Source organism: Arvicanthis niloticus, chromosome 21 (assembly GCF_011762505.2).
Source record: "Arvicanthis niloticus isolate mArvNil1 chromosome 21, mArvNil1.pat.X, whole genome shotgun sequence".
Classification (NCBI taxonomy): domain Eukaryota; kingdom Metazoa; phylum Chordata; class Mammalia; order Rodentia; family Muridae; genus Arvicanthis; species Arvicanthis niloticus.
The window spans coordinates 1,502,367-1,526,227 of record NC_047678.1 but is presented as its reverse complement, the minus strand read 5'-3'; the positions used below and the strand labels follow the sequence as shown (position 1 = coordinate 1,526,227).

At 38.3% G+C, this 23,861-nt stretch overlaps 1 protein-coding gene across 2 annotated transcripts in view; it reads left to right on the top strand.

Annotated features, from left to right (window-relative positions):
* Positions 1-23,861, top strand: part of Col12a1 (collagen type XII alpha 1 chain) — a 104,985-nt gene that overhangs the window by 66,358 nt on the left and 14,766 nt on the right. For both annotated transcript variants that reach the window (XM_076917762.1, XM_034483621.3), the window contains exons 42-56: positions 2,112-2,251; positions 3,674-3,797; positions 3,943-4,086; positions 5,756-5,920; positions 6,661-6,699; positions 6,798-6,936; positions 8,858-9,000; positions 10,244-10,353; positions 17,078-17,227; positions 18,601-18,678; positions 20,255-20,341; positions 21,993-22,046; positions 22,518-22,613; positions 23,136-23,189; positions 23,656-23,709. In XM_076917762.1, the coding sequence (XP_076773877.1) occupies positions 2,112-2,251; positions 3,674-3,797; positions 3,943-4,086; positions 5,756-5,920; positions 6,661-6,699; positions 6,798-6,936; positions 8,858-9,000; positions 10,244-10,353; positions 17,078-17,227; positions 18,601-18,678; positions 20,255-20,341; positions 21,993-22,046; positions 22,518-22,613; positions 23,136-23,189; positions 23,656-23,709 (1,577 nt within the window). The remainder of the gene's footprint in view (positions 1-2,111; positions 2,252-3,673; positions 3,798-3,942; positions 4,087-5,755; positions 5,921-6,660; positions 6,700-6,797; positions 6,937-8,857; positions 9,001-10,243; positions 10,354-17,077; positions 17,228-18,600; positions 18,679-20,254; positions 20,342-21,992; positions 22,047-22,517; positions 22,614-23,135; positions 23,190-23,655; positions 23,710-23,861) is intronic.

Below are 23,861 nucleotides of genomic sequence, written 5' to 3'. Positions count from 1 at the left end.
GAACCTTTCTGGCTCTATCTGAAGTCCAATCACTTAGGCCATTGACTTTGGAATTCCTGGCTTCTGAACTGAGAAGAGACCCAGATTACACAAAGCTAAAAATATTTCCATTCATCAAAATCTGAGACACGATTGTCAGTTGCAGTGAACTGGTAAAAAAACACACTGAGCTGTCTCAGTAATTTGAGGGTCTCTCCCCTCCCCTCCCCTCCCCTCCCCTCCCCTCCCCTCCCCTCCCCTCCCCTCCCCTCCCCTCCCCTCCCCTCCCCTCCCCTCCCCTCCCCTCCCCTCCCCTCCCCTCCCCTCCCCTCCTCTTTTTTTCTTTTCTTTTTTCTTTTCCTTCTCTTTTCTTTTTTCTTTTCCTCTTCCTTCTCCTCCTCCTTCTCTTCCTCCTCCTCCTGCTTGTTGCATCAAGTCCAGTTTAAACAAAATAGTTTGGCTTATTCTTTTTCCACACTTTGAGTTTTAGAAAACATTTCTATTTTCAAAGTGTTTTTATTTCATAATATAAGGATCTTGTTGAGAACCACACTAGCCCCACGTTCGGGCGGCCAAAAAAATGTTGCGGCCCAAGCAAAATGTTGAGGCCCGGGCCCACGTTTGGGCGGCCACTGTATCCCGGCCCAAGCTGCTGCTCCAGTCCGAGGGTCGGGGTTCAGCAAGAGCGAGAGTGAGGACGGACTCGAAGAATGGAGACCAGACAGAGTGTGATTCAATCCCGTTTATTCTTCAGTCTAAGTCCTAAGTCTTGAGTTCCTAGTGCCTAGTCCCTAGCTCCTAGTCCCTCCAAGTTCCAAGTTACTTCTTCCAAGTTCTCTTCCAAGTGCCTGCTACCTGTCTTCTCTCTGCTGTGTCTGGTTCTCTCTAGAGCCAAGTGTCCTCTACCTAATGTCAAGTAATCTGTTGCTTTCTCTGTCTGCCTCTAGCCTTTTATATGTCTCACTTCTAAGCCACACCTCTAAGTTACACCTTTAACCATGCCCTTAGGTCTTGTCTCTAAATCTTATCTCTAAATTACACTCTTAAGTCACACACCTTTAATCTCACACACCTTTAATCTCAAGGTATCTAAACCAAGATTATCGGAGTGTGCTCAGCTGTTGTAGGCTATTGTAATCCAAGTCTCATGTCAGGGTATATGGCTCAAGATGGCTGCAAAGCTGATAGCTGCTTTCTGCTAAAAGTTGGCCCCCAACAGATCTAAATGGTTGTAACCTTATTAAAAGTACCATATAACTAAAATTAAAAAATTAAAGTATATTGTTTAGAGAATGAAATTAGAGCTTTATTCAAATTAGTCCATTGAAAGAATCATGGCTTAAAACATGTTAAGTATTTTAAAGGACAGCCTTTACTTCCTACTGAAGTCTCAGGTTCATAGCAGCTTGAGCAGAAAGCGCAGTTATCATGGACTCCTGCTCTCTACTCTTTCATCCCCAGCTAGTGCTCTCATGACCAGATTGGAGCATCCATGGCAGTAGTCAAAGCTCCATCCATACCTCACCACCACCACAGCCCAGAGTTTATCTTGCAGGGTGCTCTTGAAGTTATACTTGTACATGTTAAGTTTGAATGAACTCAGGGTTTCTAAACATTGCCCTAGAAATTTTTCTTTTAGGTTGCAAGTCCAAAATGAGTCATGTCAAAGATATTTATCTTTTTCTTTTTTCCTTACATATTGTTCTGCTGCTCCAATTTCAAAGCAAAGAAAACATTTTATTTCTCCTAAATATTTGATAATTATACTGAAAATGGCCTTCCTTTAATTTTCAATACTGATGCTTTTCAGTTGATTCCATTCATTTATTGGTTGAGACAGCCCGAAGGATTGCATGTGGCAAGAGTCTATCACTGAATAATGAATTTAATCAGTGTATTCCCAGAACTAAAGCTGAGGGTCACTTAGAACAGTCTTTTTCAACAGTTTTGTACATTTGAGCCCTTTGGATATCTTACTATTTTTGACTCAGGATCCTGGCCAGGCAGAGGAGGCCACATTGCTTCCTGGTTCGCCATGTAGCCATACTGAGAGTAGAAGGTTTTTAGATGCTTTTCAGTTATACAGTGTCAAATGATGAGAAAATTAAAGAAATTTGGATTTTCTTTTTCAGTATGCAAAGGTGCCAAGGCAGATATCGTGTTCTTGACGGATGCCTCTTGGAGTATTGGAGATGACAATTTTAACAAAGTTGTAAAATTTATCTTTAATACTGTGGGGGCCTTTGATGAAATCAGCCCTGCTGGGATTCAGGTGAGCATTGTATCACTAGTGACTGTTTATTTTATTATTGTCCTGCTATTTTATTTTTTGTAGGGTCTACTGCTTTCTTATTTGTAATTCCTATGGATTTCTTTCTACTTGCTATTAAAGTAGAAAGTTCTTTTAGTATAAATTGTCTTTTTACCTTCACGGTTTGCTATGTCCATTACATGTGCCTTTGGGAAGTAATTTGGTGCTGGGAATAAACAAATAGTAAAATACATAATCCTTTAGCTTTCTTCTTTGTCCAGATAATGTTCCTATTGGAGAACTTAGAGTCTAACTCTAACATTCTACTTGAAATTTCCAACAATGTGCATTCCCTGAAAGGCCATCCAAAGTTCTGCACATTAAATGTGTTGTCATGTCATGCCCTTACCATGAGAATAGTGGTTGGAAAGGGTGTGTGTCTACTCTTTTATTACATCGTATACATTCTCCCAGCCAGAAGCATGTCCATTAGTGACCCAAAGCATAGTTAGTTTGTTTTTCTAAGGCAGTAATTACCAATTACATTACCATAGAATCACTTCCAGTATGTTTTCTTTTGTACTTGAGTAGGAGCTTAGAGAAGTTTATGTTTCTACAAGAAACATCAAAGAGTAATTAATCATTTTATTGTAATCTGTCACAAAACAAAGAGCTTTCTCCACTCTTCCCAGGATACTCACGAAAAGATGAACACCCACACTCCACAGTTCTCTAAAGCTGTCTAGGTGATGCTCTAAACTCCGCTGACAATGTCATCCAAGATATTATTGGCTACTTTTTTTTTTTGAATTTCCAAAAACAATGGCTATTACATTTTATTAACTTCACTTGATCACATGATTATCAATCTTTAAAGTAATTCTACAAGGTAAATACAATTATTCTGACCTTGTTGATAAGGAAACCAACACCCAGAAAAGTAGGGACTGCACACCTATGGTTAGACAGAACTAGGACTTGAACCCAGCAGATCTTGACTACATACCACTAAATCACACTTTAAAGTAAATCATACTTTTTTGTCATGAGTAGTAATTATGATACTATGACATTTTAATTTACTATGAAGAATAAATTACGTCCATGAAAAGGAGAAGGTAGCTGAGAGCCAACTGCCCATGAATCAGGATAGTTTTGCTCTTGTTTCGGACATTGGGATTTCACCATTACACTGATTGACCCATCTCTTTTTACATTTCAGAGAGAAGCACACATGAATATTTTTGGCATTTATTTAAATGATGGTAGTTTCATTGGAGATTAGAATTTAGAGAATACTACAGCAGTTACAGTTACATTATTAGACATTAAGAGTTTAAAATATCTTGTTACATCCAAGATCCCGCTTTGCATCTGAGGAACCACTGGAAGACAGATTCAACTGGGTGACTGACACTTGCCTCTAAACTTGTTTTCTTTCAGGTTTCTTTTGTGCAGTACAGTGATGAGGTCAAGTCTGAATTCAAGCTGAACACATACAACGACAAGGCTCTAGCCCTTGGAGCCCTTCAGAACATTCGCTACAGAGGAGGAAACACAAGAACAGGTACCCTGTGGCAGCACTGGTGTAGGCCTCCTCCTCTTCCTGGGGTAGGCAGTGTGGTCTAATAGTCACACCCCCATCACCTGGGCACGGCCAGTGGATAGTTCTCACCGAAGTGGCATTAAAGTGCTCATACCACACTCTGCAGGCAAGGCCCTCACATTTATTAAGGAGAAAGTCTTGACCTGGGAGAGCGGCATGAGGAAGAATGTCCCAAAGGTGCTGGTTGTGGTCACAGATGGCCGGTCACAGGATGAAGTGAAGAAGGCAGCCTTTGTTATCCAGCAGTCAGGTAAGCACAAGCATCGACTTCATGGTATATAAGACTTCAAGTTTTAAGTGTACAAGAATGGTAATAAAAGAGCTGAATTTTGTTTCACTGTATACTTTATAACAATTTCCACTTAATGATGGAATAGATTGCTAATTCCTTAAAAATGACATATACTCTTTACATGAGATGTGAACCAGGGCTGTCAACTGACTCTACGCACAGAGGATGGAGGAATACAGAAAGCCGTGATAATGGAATACTCCTATGCTGCAATTCTTGCTATAGCACAAATGAGTCTTGATTCTAGTTCCTGTGCAAGGAATGTCATAGGATTCCTTCTGCCATAGCTCATCCTTGCAGATGCACACTGAATGAAGATTGTCAGTAGGCAGTCTGTAAATACAAAGTATGAAGTCTCTGGGAGATGGTGCTGGGGATGATTTTGCCAACCAGGCATTGTAGGAGCCCCTTGGTAACATGGCTTTATTGATTTACTGTTCAGACTTTATTAGAGATGAAAGCAGGTCTTTCTAGGACTTGTATTGATATTTTCTCTCCTGCAATTGGCTCAAGCTGGGCCTAAGGTGAGCATATTTTAGAAAGTAGTTTATGCTATGTGTGATCTGGTGTACTCAATGGTAGGTAACTTTGTTAAATGGAAATCAGCTCATATGTAATTATGTAGCTGTAATTGTAAGTAGTGCTGAGTGTCAAGTCATTTCGTTTTCTTTTATCTTTAATTTTAAATTGTCATATAAAATAACAGTTTTCCTTATGGACTTCTCATACACAGTTAATTTTGATTGTCTTTCTCCAACTTGCTCCTCTCTGCCTCCTCCTCACAGCCCCTCCCTGTTTGTACCCTTCCATGTCTGATATTTGTCCATCAACTTTCATATCACATGTATTCTGTTATTCTCTTCATGCCCTCCATTAAAGCTTATTTTTCTCTTCTAATGCATTCTTTTCCAGTTATTAACCTCTATCAACACTCAGGCCTCATGAGTACCCATGTATACACATGAGAAACCAGGATCTGCTTTTGAGAGACCAAGTAGCATTTCTCATTCTGAGCCTAGGTTACCGTACTTAATGAGACAGATGAACTGATGATAAAAATGTGATGCACACTCGAGTGCTTATGTCTGTACATTTCCTTATATAGCCTGTTTGTTATGATGTCAAGTAGAGCATTTAGAATAAAACTACTTACATTTACTTAAAGAGTAAAATGTTTGTTCTCAGCAAGAGCTGTAGTGTCCGTTTTAAAAGTGGTCAAATTGCTTGAGTCCAAGTGTGCTAATTAAAAAAAAATCAGTTTTAAGAATTCAAATTTAAAACTTAAAAACAGGTCTAAATTGTTAACGGAATCAACAGAACTGTTGAACTTTTGTGTTTGAGTTGTGGATCAGTGGAAGACAATGTATACTGAACAGTCCTTCTACTATTAAAAGCCTCGTGTTTTAATTGTTGGGGTGTCATTTGAAAAAGACTTAATGAGTTGAATTTTATAAGCCAGAAAATAGGATGACATATTCTTCTCTTAGAGGAGTTTGTGTTAAATAAAAGGACTTGCTGTCCATGCTGAGAAAACACGGCATGGTTTACGATGCTTTCATTTTGGATTTCTTAAATAACAAATGGTGAAAGGAGACTCTGTGATTCCCTTGTCAATGCGACTCGGCAGGGTTCAGTGTATTTGTTGTGGGCGTGGCCGACGTGGACTACAACGAACTCGCCAACATTGCCAGCAAGCCCAGTGAGAGGCATGTATTCATCGTGGATGACTTTGAATCTTTTGAGAAGATCGAGGACAATCTCATCACATTCGTTTGTGAAACTGCCACTTCAAGTAAGTCACACTCACACTCAGCACAGAGCCACGACCTCACTGAGAAATGACTGCTTATAGGCAGTTATCCATACTGTGTGGGATCACGCCCAGGGCATAAATAGATTCTGGGAAATCTCTTGAAACTGATGAATCATTGCTCTTTTGAGATCGGTTTAAATGGGTTCTTGCCAGAAGTCCATTTTTAGCTTTAAAGACGTAATAAACCCCATATGGGAAAATCATTTTAATCTCTCCCTTTCTTACCAGCCCAATGTCTACATCATTTGAATTGTGTATTTGGGAGAACTTTAGTGAGGTGGTTTCCTATTTATTATCAACTGGTCTCTTATTGGCTTGTACCCCAAGAGAACAATGAGAAGACTGGCCTTTTACTTTAATTTATTTGCTTTTCTTTTTCTGTAGTGCTAGGGAGTGAACCTAGGACCTGGCATATGCTAGGCTGGTCCTCCTTCACTCTCCTGTGTCCCTAGTCTAGGCTTAGGATTACTTTTTTAATGTTAAAATTTCAGATTCAGCTTTGAACTACAGATGCTAAACATAGACCAAATTAATGTCTTCCCCCTCAACCATGAACAACAGTTCTTGTGGTTTAGATAACGGAGACACTATATGTGTATTGTTTTCAGCAATTAAATACTATATTAAAAACTCTGCTTTGTACACATGCATTGCCACTTTCTGTGCATCTATGTAAGCCACGTTGGTGACACATACTTAAAGAACATTGCATGTTCCAGGTTGTCCTCTCATCTATCTGGATGGCTACACATCACCAGGTAAGACATTTGTGTAGCCTTTGGCTAATTTATTTCAAGATATTCGTAACAATATAACTGTCATGTACTCATTTAATATTTTCTTCTTTGATGTCAAGGCTTTAAGATGCTTGAAGCTTACAACCTGACAGAAAAGAATTTTGCTTCTGTCCAAGGAGTCTCTTTGGAATCAGGGTCTTTCCCCAGCTATTCAGCCTACAGGCTTCAGAAGAATGCCTTTATCAATCAGCCCACTGCGTAAGTGTGAAAATAGGGGGCTCCCCTTTTCTCAGAGCAGACAAGAGGCTCTTAGTCTTGCTGATGATTTCCTAGAATCTTAAAACTTAAGAGTCCCCAGAAGACTCCTTATGGATAACCTAGTTCGCTTTCCTAAACACAGTTTAAATATTTTCCTAGGGTTATGTAATAGCATATACATAGAACACTGGCACCCATGTCTTGTTATTCCTAGAGCCAAGCCTCTCAGTCTGGTAATGGCATGGTGGATAATAGGATAGCCTATTGAGCTGTAGGCTAGGGTTTTGGTTTACTCTCTTCTTCTAAAGGAGGCTGTTAAAACAGGAAGGCAGTTTATTATGTGAACGTTTCACCCCTGTGGTGTGGAAGAGCAGGGTGGAGTAAGTGAGATATGAGAGCAGACTTCTATCTGGTGTTTCAGACCTCAGAAAAGGAAGGGCTGCAGTAGTTATACTTGCCCACGATCAGACGGGCTGAGGGTGTTTTTTATTGGCAGATACTTTAGCAGTCTGTTGGGTAGCACTAGATGTATTTTATTTCGTGAAAATTTGCACCTGGGTATGATAACAAAAATTAATGTTTCTTATTCATTAAAATGAAAAGCTTTTTATGTTGAAAAATACGTGTTTGGCAACTCCAGAGGAGAAAGGACAAGAAAAAACAAATTGTCCAGAAAGTTAGGAGAGGGCCAGAAAATAGTGTATGAAATTTGAAATGCACAAAGAAAGCCAGTGGAAAGCTAATTCTAAAACAAAAGCTAATTTGCTTTAAGGAGGAGTCTGATTTGACCCATTATAGATTCCTACATCTTTTATGCTTAGTTACAATGGTTCAGTATGCTAGGTTTTCTAGTGGACAGCATTACTCAATATTTAATTTTCCCAGTCACTTCAAGATATGATTTTAAATGATGGCAGCCTCTTGTCTCTACAGAAGTCACAAGTTTTGACTAGAAGGAAAGAAGAGTAAATGTAATTAGATCTTTGTTGTACCGAGGAAGGAGAAAAATCGTCTAAATGAGAAAGATAATGATGATATAGTAAAAAAATTAGTACTTTAAGTTGGAGCGTTAATCGTCAGCTCTTAACCACATAAAAGGCATCATGTTAGCTTTCTCAGAGCTTATGCCCTGGGGAGCAAGAGCACATCACACTGAGCATGTCAGTGATATGACATCAGGACTTGTAGCCTCCAGAGACATCCTGTGTCCTAATTTTTCCCAGGAGTTCCACTCCAGGTCTTTGTCCTTTTCCCAGGGAGAAAGCAACATGCAGTGTCATACAGAAACACATTGATTCTTTTTCAAATGTTCTCCCAGAACAGCAGTTCACACAGTGCTAGAAAGACACAAGAGATGGAAATATTTGTCTCATGTCGTTAAGAGACAGGACTCATTTTCCTCTAGTTGAATCTCATCTCTGTTTCGTTTCTAATTGTTTGCATATGTACATGGCCTAAACATTTACCATTGGTCCTATTTTATAGGGAATCTGTAAGTTTATTGAGATGCTTTACTTGATTTCAAGGGAGGTGTAGGAACTACTGTGAGGCCAAGAGAGAAATGAAAACTTTAAGCCATTTTATCTACATTATCATATCCCTGCCTCTGGAAATTAAGTGTATTTTGTAAGACTCTTTATATTGTATCTATCGTTATAGTGTTTCTTACTTTAAAAAAAAGTCTAGAAAAAAGTAGCTACAGATAGGAAGATAAAGACTATTTGAAAGTTTTCCAAACTTGTAACTTGATCAAACCATAAGTAATTAATTTGTGTTTGTTTCTTTGATATGTTTCATAAGTTTTCTCCTTCTATGAAGCTTGGTGACTATAACACTACCTATAATGATATTATTGTGTAAAAGTTCAAAGTAGTCTCTGATGACAACTCCCATGTATTGCTTGTTTTGTTTTACCCAACAGAGAACTCCACCCGAATGGACTCCCCCCTTCATACACGATTATATTACTGTTTAGACTTCTCCCAGAAACTCCTAGTGACCCCTTTGCAATTTGGCAAATTACAGACAGAGACTACAGACCACAAGTTGGAGTGATTGCAGATCGTAAGCGACTTTATTTTATTTTAAGGCATATGTATAGTTTTGATCACGTTTTTTCCTTATATCTTTAAAAATCTTCTGAATATATATGTGTATGCATATGTATGTACATATTTATTTACTTGGTATATGTTTTAAGTTGAAGATTATTAAAATACCATGCCAACAAATATTCAAATGGCATCTTACTACAATTGAAACAATTCTATTGCTTTTTTTCTCATTTATTTAGTTTTAAAAATTAAGCTTGACAATTGTATGTAGTGAATTTTAGTTCTGTTCACCTCCACCATCCCCTCTCATCTCCCTTTTCTTCCCTGCTGAAACACTTCTTCTCTCTGCAAAGCCCCCTTACTCTTTTGTCTTTTTTGGCAAAGCCCTGAGTTTAATTGGAGATGCATATGTGAGCATGAGTGGGAAGTTATTCATTGAACTCTGGGCAACTTTTTAGTGGCTACACCACTTGAGAAAATGACACCTTCCTCTATAACCAACCATTAATTGGCAACGGTTGTTTATGGATAGGAAGGGCCTCATGAGTCTTCCTTTAACCATGCTGAAATGATAATGGACTCATGATCCTAACCTTGTACAGGCATTGTGCATGTAACCAGGCCTATAGTGAGCTCAAGTGTCCAATTGCCATGCCGTATTTAGAAGACATTTGCTTTTGTAGCGTATCTCTCTATACATTTGTTCTTACGTTGTTTTTGCCCCACTTCTTCAGTGTTCCCTGATTCTTAGAAGCAGTGATGTAGATGTTTTGGTTAGGGCTGAACACTCCAGTGTCACTTATTCTTGGTACTTTAGCTAGTTAGGAGTTTCAGTGTTAACTTCTGCCTGCAGCAAAAAAAAAAAAAAAAGCTCCTCTGACAAAGACTGAAAGCAGCATGGAGTCTGGTTATGAACCAGTGTTCAGAAGGTAGTCTGATAGCATGTTTATTTATCAAAGAAGAGAAGCAGATCCTCCTCTGACTCTGGCCTATGACACCCTCACCTGTGGGATCCTTACCAGGTATACAGTTCCAGGCCTGAAATCCTTCCCATGCAGTGGGCCTTGGATTCAACCAGAAAGTCATTGGCTACTTTGTCATAATTGTGCCACCGCTATACCAGTGGGCACATCTTCCCTGGCAGATACTGAATTTTTCATTTTTTTCAGTTTCTCCAATAAGAACTATTTGTATACTTTGAATAAAAAGCAGACCATGCATATCATTTAACAATAATTCTATCTTGATTGCAGCTTCTAGCAAGACACTGTCTTTCTTTAATAAGGACACAAGAGGCGAGGTACAAACTGTTACATTTGACACAGATGAAGTGAAGACATTATTTTATGGAAGCTATCATAAGGTAAAAATGTGAGATTATCTAAGTCTTGTTTTTAGAATAAGAATATGAATTAAAAACCCAAACTTAATTTTTTTATTGTGTTTAAACTAAATTAGAATTCTAGCCATGTCTTTTATAAATAAACTTTTATTTTAAATAATTTGACTAATTCAAAAGATAAAATTCGAATAAAACAGTAAATGCCATTAGCATTTTGATATATTTTCACTGTATGTTTCAGTGTTTGATTCAATAGTTATGCATATATTTATATATATAATGAAACTCGTCTGTTTTTCTGCTTACCATTTTGTAAAATTTAAGATATATTGTTATTTATGTGTATGTGTGTTGTCTGTATAAATTTATGCTGTATATGTGAGGGTGTTAGATCCCTCTGAAGCAGGGGTTACAGGCAGTTTTGTGCCATCTGACCTGGAAGCTGGGAACTAAACTAAAGTCCCCTGGAAGAACAGCAAGTGCCATTAACCTTTGACCACCTCTCTAGACACTCTATCTACCACTTTATTGTAACACATTTCTGTCATTTATTTTAATGAACTTAATAATTTAATGGATTATATTTTAGTCATAGTATCATTTTATAGAGAACAAACATTTTATTTTATGTGCTTACCTATTGAAAAGTTACAAGCATACAAGCAAACTGGAGAATAAGCATTTTAACTCTAAAAATTTACAATAACTGATGAAATAATTAAGGTAAATGTGTAATAGATTATTACATGAGCACAAAGTCTAAAAACACCATTCTCTTAATACAGAGTTTTCTAAATAGCCACATTAAAGCTCATTAAAGATATGTTTAAGATGGTTTCTCATTCTTGGAGATCTTGAGTTTTTGTCAGTGTCCAGAGGATTATTGAAATGTTCAGGTTTCTAAGACATAATCAATCGACAAAGAACAATAATGATACAGGATATATTAGAAACAAAAGGAACAATCTAGTTCAGGAATACATTTTTAATGCTGTTTTTCACATGTTAGGCTGTGCTAACAGGAATACAAATAATTGAATTGCTCATTTATGATTTTCCTATGTATGGCATGGTAAAAGACAAGCCACATACACAAAAACACACCTTTCTAGTTCAATGTGATCCCCAAGTGAAAGAGCCTTTCTCTTGCTTGCGCAGGTCAGTGCAGCCTCTTCCTGCTCAATGCTCTTGGGCATGCTTAATTTCTTTCCATGCATTTTCTAGTTCATGAATTAGATTATCTTTCCCCCTTGGTATATAAAAATTATTAATTTTTTGAGAATTTCTATTTTCTTTTACTGAAAGTAGACTTTTCTCATACACTTTATTCTGACTACAGTTTTCTATCCCCGTACTCCTCCTGGCTCCTCCCCACCTTCCCTTCCATCTGGATCAACATCCTTTCATTTGTTGTCTATAGAAAACAAATAGGCATCTAAGAGATAAAAAGAAATATAAGATACAAAGCAAACAAATCAGAATATGACAAAACAACAAAACGGAACAAAAGAGCCAAAGAAAAAGCATAAGAATATGTATAGATGCACACACACACAGACACACACACACAGACACACACAGACACACACAGACACACACACACACAGACACACACAGACACACACAGACACACACAGACACACAGAGACACACACACAGACACACACAGACACACACACACACAGACACACACAGACACACACAGACACACACAGACACAGACACACACACACACACAGACACACACAGACACACACAGACACAGACACACACACACACACAGACACACACAGACACACACAGACACACACACACACACACACACACACACACACACACACACAACTTCACACAACCAGATATCTCATAAAAAACCCAAACTGGAAATATATATATAAAATCTGTAAGGTAGAAACAAAACAAAATAAAACAAAACAAACCCCAAACCTCTTACTTAACATTATGGGACAAAGAACCTCCAAAGATGCCACTGAATTTCTTTTCTGTTGCTGAGCTTGGGAGTTACCCTCAAGACTGGTTTGTTTCCCTAGTAAGACTCTTGGATAAACTGAGTTTCTTTTCATGTGACTATCAATTGGAGATAGCTTCTCAGGAATGGTTCTGTGTGTTCACTTTTTCTTTCACCCCTAGGACCCCATCTAGTGCATAACCACATAAGCTGTGTATGAGCTGCAACAGTATTTGTGAGTTCTCATGTGTGCTAGCCGTACTGTGTCTAGAAGACCTTGATTCTTTGATGCCCTCCATTCCCTCTGGCTATAACTCTTTCTGCCTCCTCTCCCACACAGTTCCTTGAGCCCCGAGGGGAGTGATTTGATGGAGACATCCCAGTTAGGGCTGAGTGTTATAAAGTCTCTTACTCCATGCCTAATGTCTGACTGTGGGCCTCTATCTGTTCTCATCTGCTGTTGGAGGAAGCTTGCTCTATGAGGAAAGCACAGATCTATGAGTATAACAGAATTTCATTAGGAGTCATTTTTTTTTTTTTTTTTTTTTTTGCTGCATTACTTTAGCAGACAGTAGTATTTTGTTTTTCTTTAGGTTATCTAGCCTTAACTCAAATCTGGTGTTGGTTGGTTACTCTAAAAATCATTGTGCCACTATTGCACCAGTCCATCCTGCAGCCACGTCATTATTATAGATCGAAGGGGTGAAGCTGGGTTGGTTTTTACTTGGTTTTTCCTCTGGTAGTGTCCAGAGTTTCTTCTAGTACCATGAAAACTTTTCCATAGAGGTGAAGGCATTAGGCAGGTACCAGCTTTGATTCATGTTCAATCAATTAGGTAGGTGTTATCTTCAGCAATAAGACCTTGTTGTTAGTTGTGGAGAATCACCAATATTTTTGAAAATAGCCTGAGTTGTTTGGGGGTTCCCATAGGACACCTTTGGTCAACAATTTGATTAGATATAACCCATTCCCAGTACTGGAAGCTTTTTTTTTTTTTTTTTTCTGGAAGCTTTATTTGGTGATAAAAGATATTTCCTCTATTATCTGATGTGCCATTTTGATAGACTTCATATATGTATATATCATAGGAAGCTTCTACTGTATTAGGTTTCCATATGAGCCCTCAAAAATCCACTTATTTTAGCTGTCTCTCCCCATATTCTGTCTCTCATCCCTTTCTTCCTTTCTGTTTAATCCTCCCACTCAGCCCTCTCCTATCCATCCACAAAAGAGTAGGTCATTACAGTTCTTGGTAAGGATGGAGAAGGGCTTTCCTAATCTGGCTTAAAGAGACAAGAGGTTTTTTTTCTGGGTATGGGAGGCAACAGTGATGGCCATGACAACAGAAACAATACAGCCATAGAGAAAATAAAAATTTCCAAGAGCTGTAGTATAGTGTATCTTGCTAAAAGTTTGCGAATTTTGATGCAATGCAGTAGATAATTTTCTCCTTGGGAAAGCACATTAGAGTTTGGGGATGTGATTGGCTTTGACTCAGCCTTATCCAGTAGGAAATGTTGATTCTGGCAGAGTCTTAGGAACAACCTTGGCTCATTGGTAAAGCTATTAAAATTACAATTGAATAGCAAGCTGAAAAGGATGAATTTATTTTTCTTTCACAGTCACTGGAGATGCTAAGAATCTTATCTCCTGAACAACTTGTAAACATTTTGTAGCTATTTTAAAATTCCCAGCTTTCATGAAACCCTCCATTTTATTTAAGCCAAAAGAGTAGTACTTTGAGAGATCTGTACTGATAGTAATTAATTATTGCAAATGAAGATAAATTTTTCTTGGCATTACCTTCCTTGTACTGTTTGTTTTCCTAGAGAAGTGTTCATATTTTTCATATTTCTTTCTTCTCACTGGCTCTGTCTTTTCCCAAATTCTTTATGTCCACCTATTTTTTTGTCTTCTCTTTTTATTAATAATTTTTTGTTTGAGAATTTTATATGTGTATTAAATTTCATATGGTATATGCATATAATATGTATATATGTACATATGTAATACATATACATATACTATAAATTTTAATATATATTAATATAAAATTACATATACATATAATATGAACATTTATATATGCATATCTATCTATCTTTATCTATCATCTATCTATCTATCTATCTATCTATCTATCTATCTATCTATCTCTCCTGGTTACCTTCCCTACCCTCTTTTATTTCTTTCTGAGAGCACCCCTGTTTTTCAGTCTGTTTCCTGTGTTTACTAATTTTTGATTAGTTTGGTGCTCCTCAGAGTTTAATTTGGGCCATTTGTATGACCCCAAGTTTAGAACTAGCCATCAGAGGCTGGTGGTTGCCAATAAATTAATAGTAAGTGGCAGGTGCTGTGATCTTCTTCCTCACTCATAGTTGACTTTTAGGAGGGCCTTGCGTGTTTGGGCCCAGTGCCAGTGGACACAGCTGTTATGAGTGCAGGATTGCCACGACCATGTCCCCTTTAGCTTTTGTAGCTCTGCTCTTTACCTCCTGGGTTTTATATTCTCCCTGCCTCTTCTTCCATGGGGCTCTCTGAGCCTTAAGGGAGTGGTGTAAATGTCTAATTTAGGGCTGATCCCTCAACCATCCTTTGTTCTCAGCATCTTGCATGGTCAGGAGTCTCTACATTTCACCTTCATTCACTTCAAAGAGAATTAAGTCAGAGAGTAGCCTTTCTCTGCGGTAGGCTGCACCAGATTGTGTAGAACTTTATTTTTTTTCCATTTTCTGTTGTTTTAATTTTCTTTCTTTTTTCTTGTCAACATAGTTTACTATTTTATTTTATTTTTACATATGAGTGTTTATCTGTGTGTATGTGTACTTCATGCATGGAAGGTGTTCAAAGAGCCCAGAAGAGGGTGTCAGATCCTATTGACCTAGAATTACAGGTGGTTGTTAGCTATTAATTGGGTGCCAGGAACAGAAATCAGGTCCTTTAGAAAAGCAGCAAATATTCTTAACAATTGAGCTATCTCTTCAGTAACTCTCCCTGCCCAATTATATAACTTTATTCATAAGGATGTGTGGTTGACTGACATATAACTTTTATGAGTTTTTGTCTTTGACAATTTCATATATATATATAATGTATTTGGGTTATTCTCACCTCTCACTCTGCTTTATCTCCCTCCTACTCCTGTCAGTCCACCTCCTCTTCACAAATCCCTGTCTCACACTCACATCTTTACATTTTGTCTTAAGACCAATTGAGTTAAGCCAGGGCTGTTTGCGTGACCTCAAGTTTCAAAGTATCCACTGTGGCCTGAAGTACTCACATGTAGTATATGGCAATCACTACCCTATCCCTAAATCTACCAGTAGCCAGTAGCTTCTAAGCAGGGCCGGCTCTGTTCCTGTGAGTCATCCACATCCGTGCTTGACTGGTGACAGGCAATGCATGTCTTCTTCAGGCCCAGTGCAGGCAACCATAATCCTGAATTCTTTGGCCAGTGATCTAAAGATCAAGAATCTATGCTGAAGTGTAATTTGTATAGTTTAAAATGCAGTAAGAAGAGTGAAGAAATTAGAGAGAAATGCATTCTTAGGATGTGCTGATTTATGATTCACAGTGAAAGACTCGTGCATTTTGTATTTTGAGTGATACAAATTAAAATCATTTTGATTTTGAAATAACCCCTGTAAACATTTGTCTGTGTGGTTGTTTAGAAGAACCAATAAAAATATTTTATTATTTATTAGATACTAAATACCATGGAAATGCTTATGAGACATCCTTAAGTTCAGTGTTAGTTGATTATCCCATGGATGTTTAAACTTTATTTTTAGTAAGCTATGAATCACTTGTATATAAAAGCATGAAATTCCTATTTATCACAGATGTTATGAGCCAGTCCTTTTGTGGTGACTCCTTGTAGGAAAAATGTTTAGCTTTAAAATAAACCTTTAGAAACTTCCTATTCTACCTGCTTCAGAGCAGAATTTCTGCTCTTTTTTATCTGTCTGTCAAACTTTTCACAGCAATCAAGTTCTTGCTTAAGTATTTGTGCTGAGGTAGTGGGATCCACGACTCTTAAAGTGTGAAGCCAACACTTTCCCCCAACCGTTCTCTTCCTTGATTCAATACAAGTCCTTTACTGATTTTTCTGTACCAATAGGTTTCTTAATGTCCCCGATCTTCAATAGCAGATTCAACACAATTAACAGGCACCCCTTTCCTTAGCTGAACCTTGAGTTCTGTTGCTTTCCAGGTTTGGCTACAGATGATATGCTAGCTCTTACAGAGCGCTATAAGATACACAGTGGAGAGATGGTGTTGAGTGAATCAGAATCTACCTTTGTGGAAGATATCTATAGCTTCTTTGTAGTGAATGAAATATATTAGTGGTCTATTAACGTCTGTTTAGATTATTCTTTTACAGTTTACAAGATTCTTTCATGTACTGCGTCCTTTCTGTTTCTCTCAGTGAGAGATCACAATAGGAAAATATGAAATTATACCAATGTACATGGGTGACAGACTCAGAAATGCAGTGAGTGCCTAGTATAGTTTCATATGACGTGATTGATTTTGAAACTCTTGGCTTAGGATAAAATGGTTTAAGAAACAATTTATTGGAATGGATCTGGGGGCGGGGAGGGGAGGTTGGGGGGAAACTGAGAGGACTAGAGGGAGGGAAAACTGTAGTCTCAATGTATTGTATGAGAGAAGAATAACAAAATGAAACAATTTTTAAAGAATTGGTATAAGTAATCCAGAAGTCATCTTATTTTTTTGAGAGAAATTTTATAATGAAAATTAATTATCTTTTAGGTCCATATTGTAGTCACCTCAAAGAGTGTTAAGATTTATATTGACTGCTATGAAATTATAGAAAAAGACATCAAAGAAGCTGGAAATATAACAACTGATGGCTATGAAATTCTTGGAAAACTTCTTAAAGGGGAGAGGAAATCAGCCACAGTAAGTGATGCATTGTGATGGTTCGATGTTTAGTGCCTTGTGGTAAAATTGGCATGGTGTTTTCTAAATTAGTAAATTTTACTTGCTGTTTTTTTTTCCTCAGTGAGTTTTAAACTGTCACATTTGTTAGTCAGTTTGAAGGTGTGGAAAAATTACAGTCAGAAGACTTGCTATGGAGAGAACATGATAATATACTTTTTTTTTCTATTGCAGTCACAATAAGACACTCAGGCACCAAGAAACATCATGTAATCTTTTAAAACAAGGTCATGTTGGAAAGAAACAAGATAAACAACTGCTTACATACCCAGCAAGATTGTGATAGTTTTTTTTCCCCCAAATAATTGTTAACCTGAATTTGTGCATGCCCCTTTTTTGAGGGGGAAGGGGTACTGAGTTTAATCAGAATTGGCTATGTGACCATAGTTTGGAACTAGTCACTGGTGTCTGGTGGGCTCATCAGTGGTTACATAACTGAATAAAGTGTTTTCTATTCTTCCAAAGCTTATCAGTAGCTAGTAGTTCAACAGGGAGAGGCAGGGCCTCATGAATCTCTTGCTGACCCCTGATTGATGTCAGGCCAGTTGCAAACAGCCATAGTCATGGTGACATGACTGCATTGCTGTGTAATACTCAGAAGACATTTCCTAGCTCTTATCCTCATCTTTCACGTCTCACATTCTTTCCACCCTCTCTTCCTGGGTCATGGAGGAGGCCATAGAAGGAGGCCCTGGGTGTGGCATAAAAGTCCTGCTCAGTACTGAGTGTTCCCCGGCACCTATTCTCAGCGCCTTCATTGGCCATGTATCTTTACCTTCACTGTCTTTCATCTCAAAGAGAAACTTCTCTGATTAAGGCTGGGGATGGTATTTGACTATAAATATTTAGAAGGCAGATTAACCATGATAACTTAAGAACTGTATTAAGCTCACTCCTAGGGCCTAAGACCTCCTCAGTCATGGGTTTTTGACTGAGTGTACAGTTTGAATTCTTTCTCCTGGAGCAGTGTATTGTAGTTTGTAGAGTTGAAAGCTAGGTAAGATGTCAGTGTCTTTCCTCCCCCAGTAGCCTATATGGTACCCTTTGGCTTCAGGAAGGAAGAGACCAACAGATCTTTCAAAGAATGTCTGTGTCTAGACATCACAATGCTCTCAAGAGTGTAAGCTCTTGAGAGAATCTGCCTGAAGATTAAAATGTTTAAACTCTTTTAACATGCAAAAGGGAGGAGGATTGGTGGTGGTGGGGGTTGTGGACTGGAGACTGGGAAGGGGGATAACATTTGAAATGTAAACAAATACAATGATTAATAAATAAAAATTTGCTTAAACCATCTTCCTGAATGCTTAGCTGATGTTACTCTTGGTTATTTGCAGTTCCAAATCCAGAGCTTTGACATTGTTTGCAGCCCAGTGTGGACCAGTAGAGACAGATGCTGTGATATTCCCTCTAGGGTGAGTAAGCCCTGCCCTGGCTTTAAATCCCCAAGAGGGAACTCTTCTAATGCAAATGGTCTGGGAGAGGAAATAGCACTCAACAGCTGCAGATTGGAGCCCAGGGACGTGCAATGTGTGTGTGCTCTTCAGTTACCACAGCTCATGCCAGGGCTCACGTGACCTTTTGCTGGAAGGATAGGAATGTACAAGACCATATCTGGAAATTCTCTCAACAACAGCCAGGAAAGTCATGCTGAGTCAATGTGTCTGATAAACCTCCCACTGCTTAGCAGCCTTTTACTAAATAAGCTATCACATTTCTGGTTCACTAAGGGTCTTCTGATGGAAGCAATACATACATACATACATACATACATACATACATACATACATGTGGTGTGTAGGTAGTAATTATAAAGTTCAGTGTTGGTGATATGAAGGTTTTGACAAGCACAGCTGCACAATCTGCCAGATAAATGTATACTATTAAATATTCAGTGAACATTTATTATAAACCATCAACTCTTCAATATGACAGGGTTATAGCACTGAAAAATGAGTATCTGTGAAAGCCAGTGAGAGAAATTAAAAATTAGATGCCTTGGCCTTCTGTGAGTCTGGGCTTCTCCTGTGTGGACTTAACTAAATACAGACTGGGTATATTAAAAAGACTGAATCTATTAAACTTATAAGCATACTTTTTGCTCTAATGCTTTCCTAACTGGGATATTTGTCAAGCTCACAGACATTTTTATTGCTATTACTTCCTAAATAGCATAATGTAGCCGTTATTCATAGCACTTATACTATGCTAAGTAATTAGACATGATCTGAAGCATGCAGGAGGGTATACTTAAGCTACATGCAAAAACTACAGTATTTTATGTGAGTGACTTTAGTATCCTTAGGTTTTGGTGTTTTCTGGAGGTCCTGGAACAAATACTCCTTAGATAACCTAAGCATGATCTGGGTTATGTTGCAGAGCAGGGACCCTGGGATGAAAACCAAGTACAGGCAAAGGCATGAGGAGTGATGGGAGGGGCCATCAACTTTCAGTGACAAGAAAGTTAAACAGAGGACCCAGTGAAGTGAGGGAGCAAGCTATGTGGATGGTAGAGAAAGATACTCCAGCTATAATGCTCACAGTGTGCTCTAGTTACCTGAGACACATGACAGTGAAGTAGAAACATGGCCCACAATGAGACACAAATGCTGGTTTACAGAACAGGGAGAGTTGTGGAGACCATGAAAAGGGCTTTGCATTTTTTTCCTGAATAGAATAGAAGTTAATTTTTTAAAAAGATAGATATATAGCATTTTCTGTAACAGGGAATAAAGAAAATTGGGCTCAATTACCAGGGCTCCTGCTAATCTTATTAACATTACTTCATTATGTGTGGTTTGCTTTGTGCAAGTATAGCACAAAGGAGCTGAGCAATTCTAACCTTAGAACATTTGTAAGTTATGATTAAGAAGTAGTTACTTGTTCCAGTTGGGAAACAGATTGCCATGTGTGTAAATAGGGCTGGTGGACAAGATGTCACTCTCTGTGTCTCACTGAGTTAATGTGCAAATAATCTTTTCAAAATTTCAGAGAGATGAAGCTAAATGCCCCGCTCTTCCAAATGCTTGCACATGTACACAGGACAGCGTTGGACCTCCAGGCCCTCCAGGCCCTGCAGTAAGGAAACAGACATAGTTGCCTATCATTTTGTTTTGAAAGTTGTTTTTGGAGGGGGACTCTTTGGAGTGATCACCTGTTTGTCAGTATGGTGGCCATAAAATGCTTTTTATCAATTTATGGTTTTGGCGCTAGAGTATGCTAAACTTCCAGCCATCTTTATAATAGATTTTGAGGTCTGAAATGAAGTAAATCAAGAAGAAAATTAGGGAGCTGGCAAGATGAGTCAGTGGGTAAAGGTGCTTACTGCTAAACCAAATGACCTGTGTCTTAACCCTAACACCCACAAGGTAGAAAGGATTAACTCATGCAAGTTGTCGTCTGGATGTATGGCACATGTGTGCCTCCCCAACAAATAAGTTAATATATGCAATAACATTTTTTTTTTTTAAAATGTTAGTTTTATTCTAGTGCTTGGACCATTTCTTTAGCCACGCAGGTATAATGACATTGGCTCTCTTCAAGACATTTCCTCTTTAAAAACCCAAGTTTGGGTTTCCATCTGTAAATATAAGCACTTGGAAGTGTATTATATGTTCTTAAAGTTTCTTGTATGAACGGAATAGAGCCACGGTTTGGGAGGCTGGCCAAGAACAACTGACCTAGAACTTAGAACATATGCACCTGACATAGCACACACACCATGAACATAACACGTGAAGATGACAACTCAAATACATGGTCATGGTATAAGCTCTGGGAGCAAGTACCAGAGTGTGGAATAACTTGAGTGATGAGACTATGACTGGATACTATGTGACAGGGATGAGAGACTAAGGAAATGCAAATCGAAGCATTGAAAACTGCAGTTATGCTAGAGCACACTGGTCCGTCAGTGTGTAACTCTTTGGATTAGGGTTGATTTATAATACCCGACTCGAGCCCTACTGTGGAATACAAGTGACTGCACTAACCTCATTGGTATTTTAAGAAAATAGATTATTGATATAGGAGCAACTCAAAGATACTGAGAACCCCAATCTTTGTGATACTGGGGTTACTAAAAATAACTTGATTTTAGGTTAATTACAAAGCACTTTTTATATATGGATTCAGAATGTCCCTAGAATTAGTATCATAACTCTGAGATGCACCTAGCATATGTCTTGGATCTGATAGATAATTCCTCTGATTTTTTTCTCTAGTTTTGAAGTACCATTGTCTGATGTCACACACACACACACACACACACACACACACACACACACACACACACACACACACACATGCCTTGAATTCTTGTTTTGTAAGTGCATTCTCTAAGGTCCTGAGACATTTGGGTATTTTTCTTGAAGAATATAATTCATATAATTCTCAAATGTAGTTTTCTTTTTATCGAAGTGCTGTGATTATAACAATAAGAAACAGAATATGCAGTTTTCAAATTCTCTTTTCCTGTGTGTTTATATGATACAAATTTATTTCTTAGCCATGCTGGCTCTCAACCCAGAGTTTTGTACATGCTAGGCAAGTGTTAGCCACAGAGCTGCATCCCAGTTGTGACACGATAATTTTACTTTAATATTTTGCAAATATCTGTGTAAGTATTGACCATTTAGGGAACACATTTCTCCTTGAAACACTATTTTCATGTATCAATTTCTGTATTGCTTATGCTCACACCAAAATGTGTTCTTCTTATGTGTTTTAGGGAGGACCTGGTGCAAAAGGTCCCAGAGGTGAAAGAGGCATCAATGGGGCAGTTGTAAGTACATTTTGATATGCCAAACATTCATCGCTATGTTGAAGTCTAGTTGTTGAAATTTCCTTGGAGGCAGTATTTGACCTTGGGCCACTTCTGGTTTAGTATACATCAAGCTACATGACTATTCTTGGTTTCAGACATAATGGACAAGTAGTGTAGATTCAATATAGTGAAATTTGAACTCATGGGAATCTGTGAATACAGATATAGCACATATTGTGTAATGTTTTACTTTAAAAAGGCCACCTTTAACAGGACATTTATTGAAGTGTAAGTTTTATTGTGAATTCATGGCACATTCCACTTTTTGAAGGTATAGTAAAGGGAATGTTTTATACATGCATATATTTTAAAATGTTTACGAAGACTAAGTAATCATGCCTTCAGGCTATAATGAGAAGCTTCTGAACATGCTTACCAGAGGGTATTACATCATCCTCTTCCCCTCTCTCTTTTCCTCATATATTTTAGGGGCCCCCTGGTCCCCGGGGAGATACTGGCCCTCCAGGCCCCCAGGGTCCTCCAGGCCCCCAGGGACCCAATGGACTCTCCATTCCAGGAGAACAGGTAAACATAAAGCTTTCTATAATAAATGAAAATGTTGGGTTAACAATGTGTTTAAATGAAACATTCATTTTTTCCCATGTTTTATTGTTTCTTCTCTCAGCAATTTTTTGGTATCAGGGTTTTAACGTAGAGCCTCACAGACGCTCTGCAAGCTCTCTACCATTGAGCTACACCCCCAGCCCTTATAAGCTTCTTATTTTGAGACAGGGTTTTGAGCTCACTCTGTGGTTAATGCAGGACTTGAACTTGTGATTCTCCTGCCTCAGTCTACTGCGTAGCTTGGATGATAGCCCTGAGCCTCTAAGACTGGTTTATGATCAATATTTTCTATGTTATTCTAAATACAAATGTTTTCTAGGAGAATGCAAGGCTGGTGTCATCTGATGAATATTATTTTAGATGTGTAAATGGGACATGCAATCAGTAACTATAATTGTGATAAAATGCATGTGTGACTCATTTCCTTCTTTTACATTTAATCTCCATAATACCTGAGAACTGTCTTCTCACTGCCCATTGCAGGGTCGCCAGGGAATGAAAGGTGATGCAGGAGAGCCAGGACTTCCGGGCCGGACAGTGAGTTCTCAAAATTACTCTGTCTTACATGTAATGCTCTGTTTAAAAAGTTGTCTTTTGAGTGTTGCAAATTTGTTTGAGAGGGGAGGTGGGGTTTTGAGGATGAGGAGGAACAGGGAGAAGCTGAAGGAAGGGCAAAGCATGATCAGAATATATTATATGAAAAAATTAATTAAAAAGAAGCAAACCAAGATTAAGTAGTGAAGGGTAGGTAGCTCATATGTGTGCTTCTCTGGACCTGCATTTCATTCTCTGTTCTTACTCTTCAGGTGTATACTGTTTAATTCTGATATGCCTTTGCTGACCAATAACTATATGCCCAGCGCTGTGTTTGGCTATAGTCTTCTGTTTCTTTTTAGAGTCCTTAAACTTTGTTTGAAAACATTTTGAAGAATACTAAGAATCATTGTCTTTTTACACAAACAGTATATTACTACACACTAATTGTTTGCTCCCTTCTGTGTAGGGAACCCCAGGATTACCTGGCCCACCAGGACCAATGGGACCACCAGGAGACAGAGTGAGTTTTGGGCCATGAATAAGTTTTAATTACAGAATCCCCTCACAATCCTGTTTGCATGGTTGGAGATGTGGAGTTCACATATCTTGTGGGAGGCTTCAAAGCTGGTATCAGTGGACCACCCAGCATCAGATCTATCTTGAGTTCCCTTA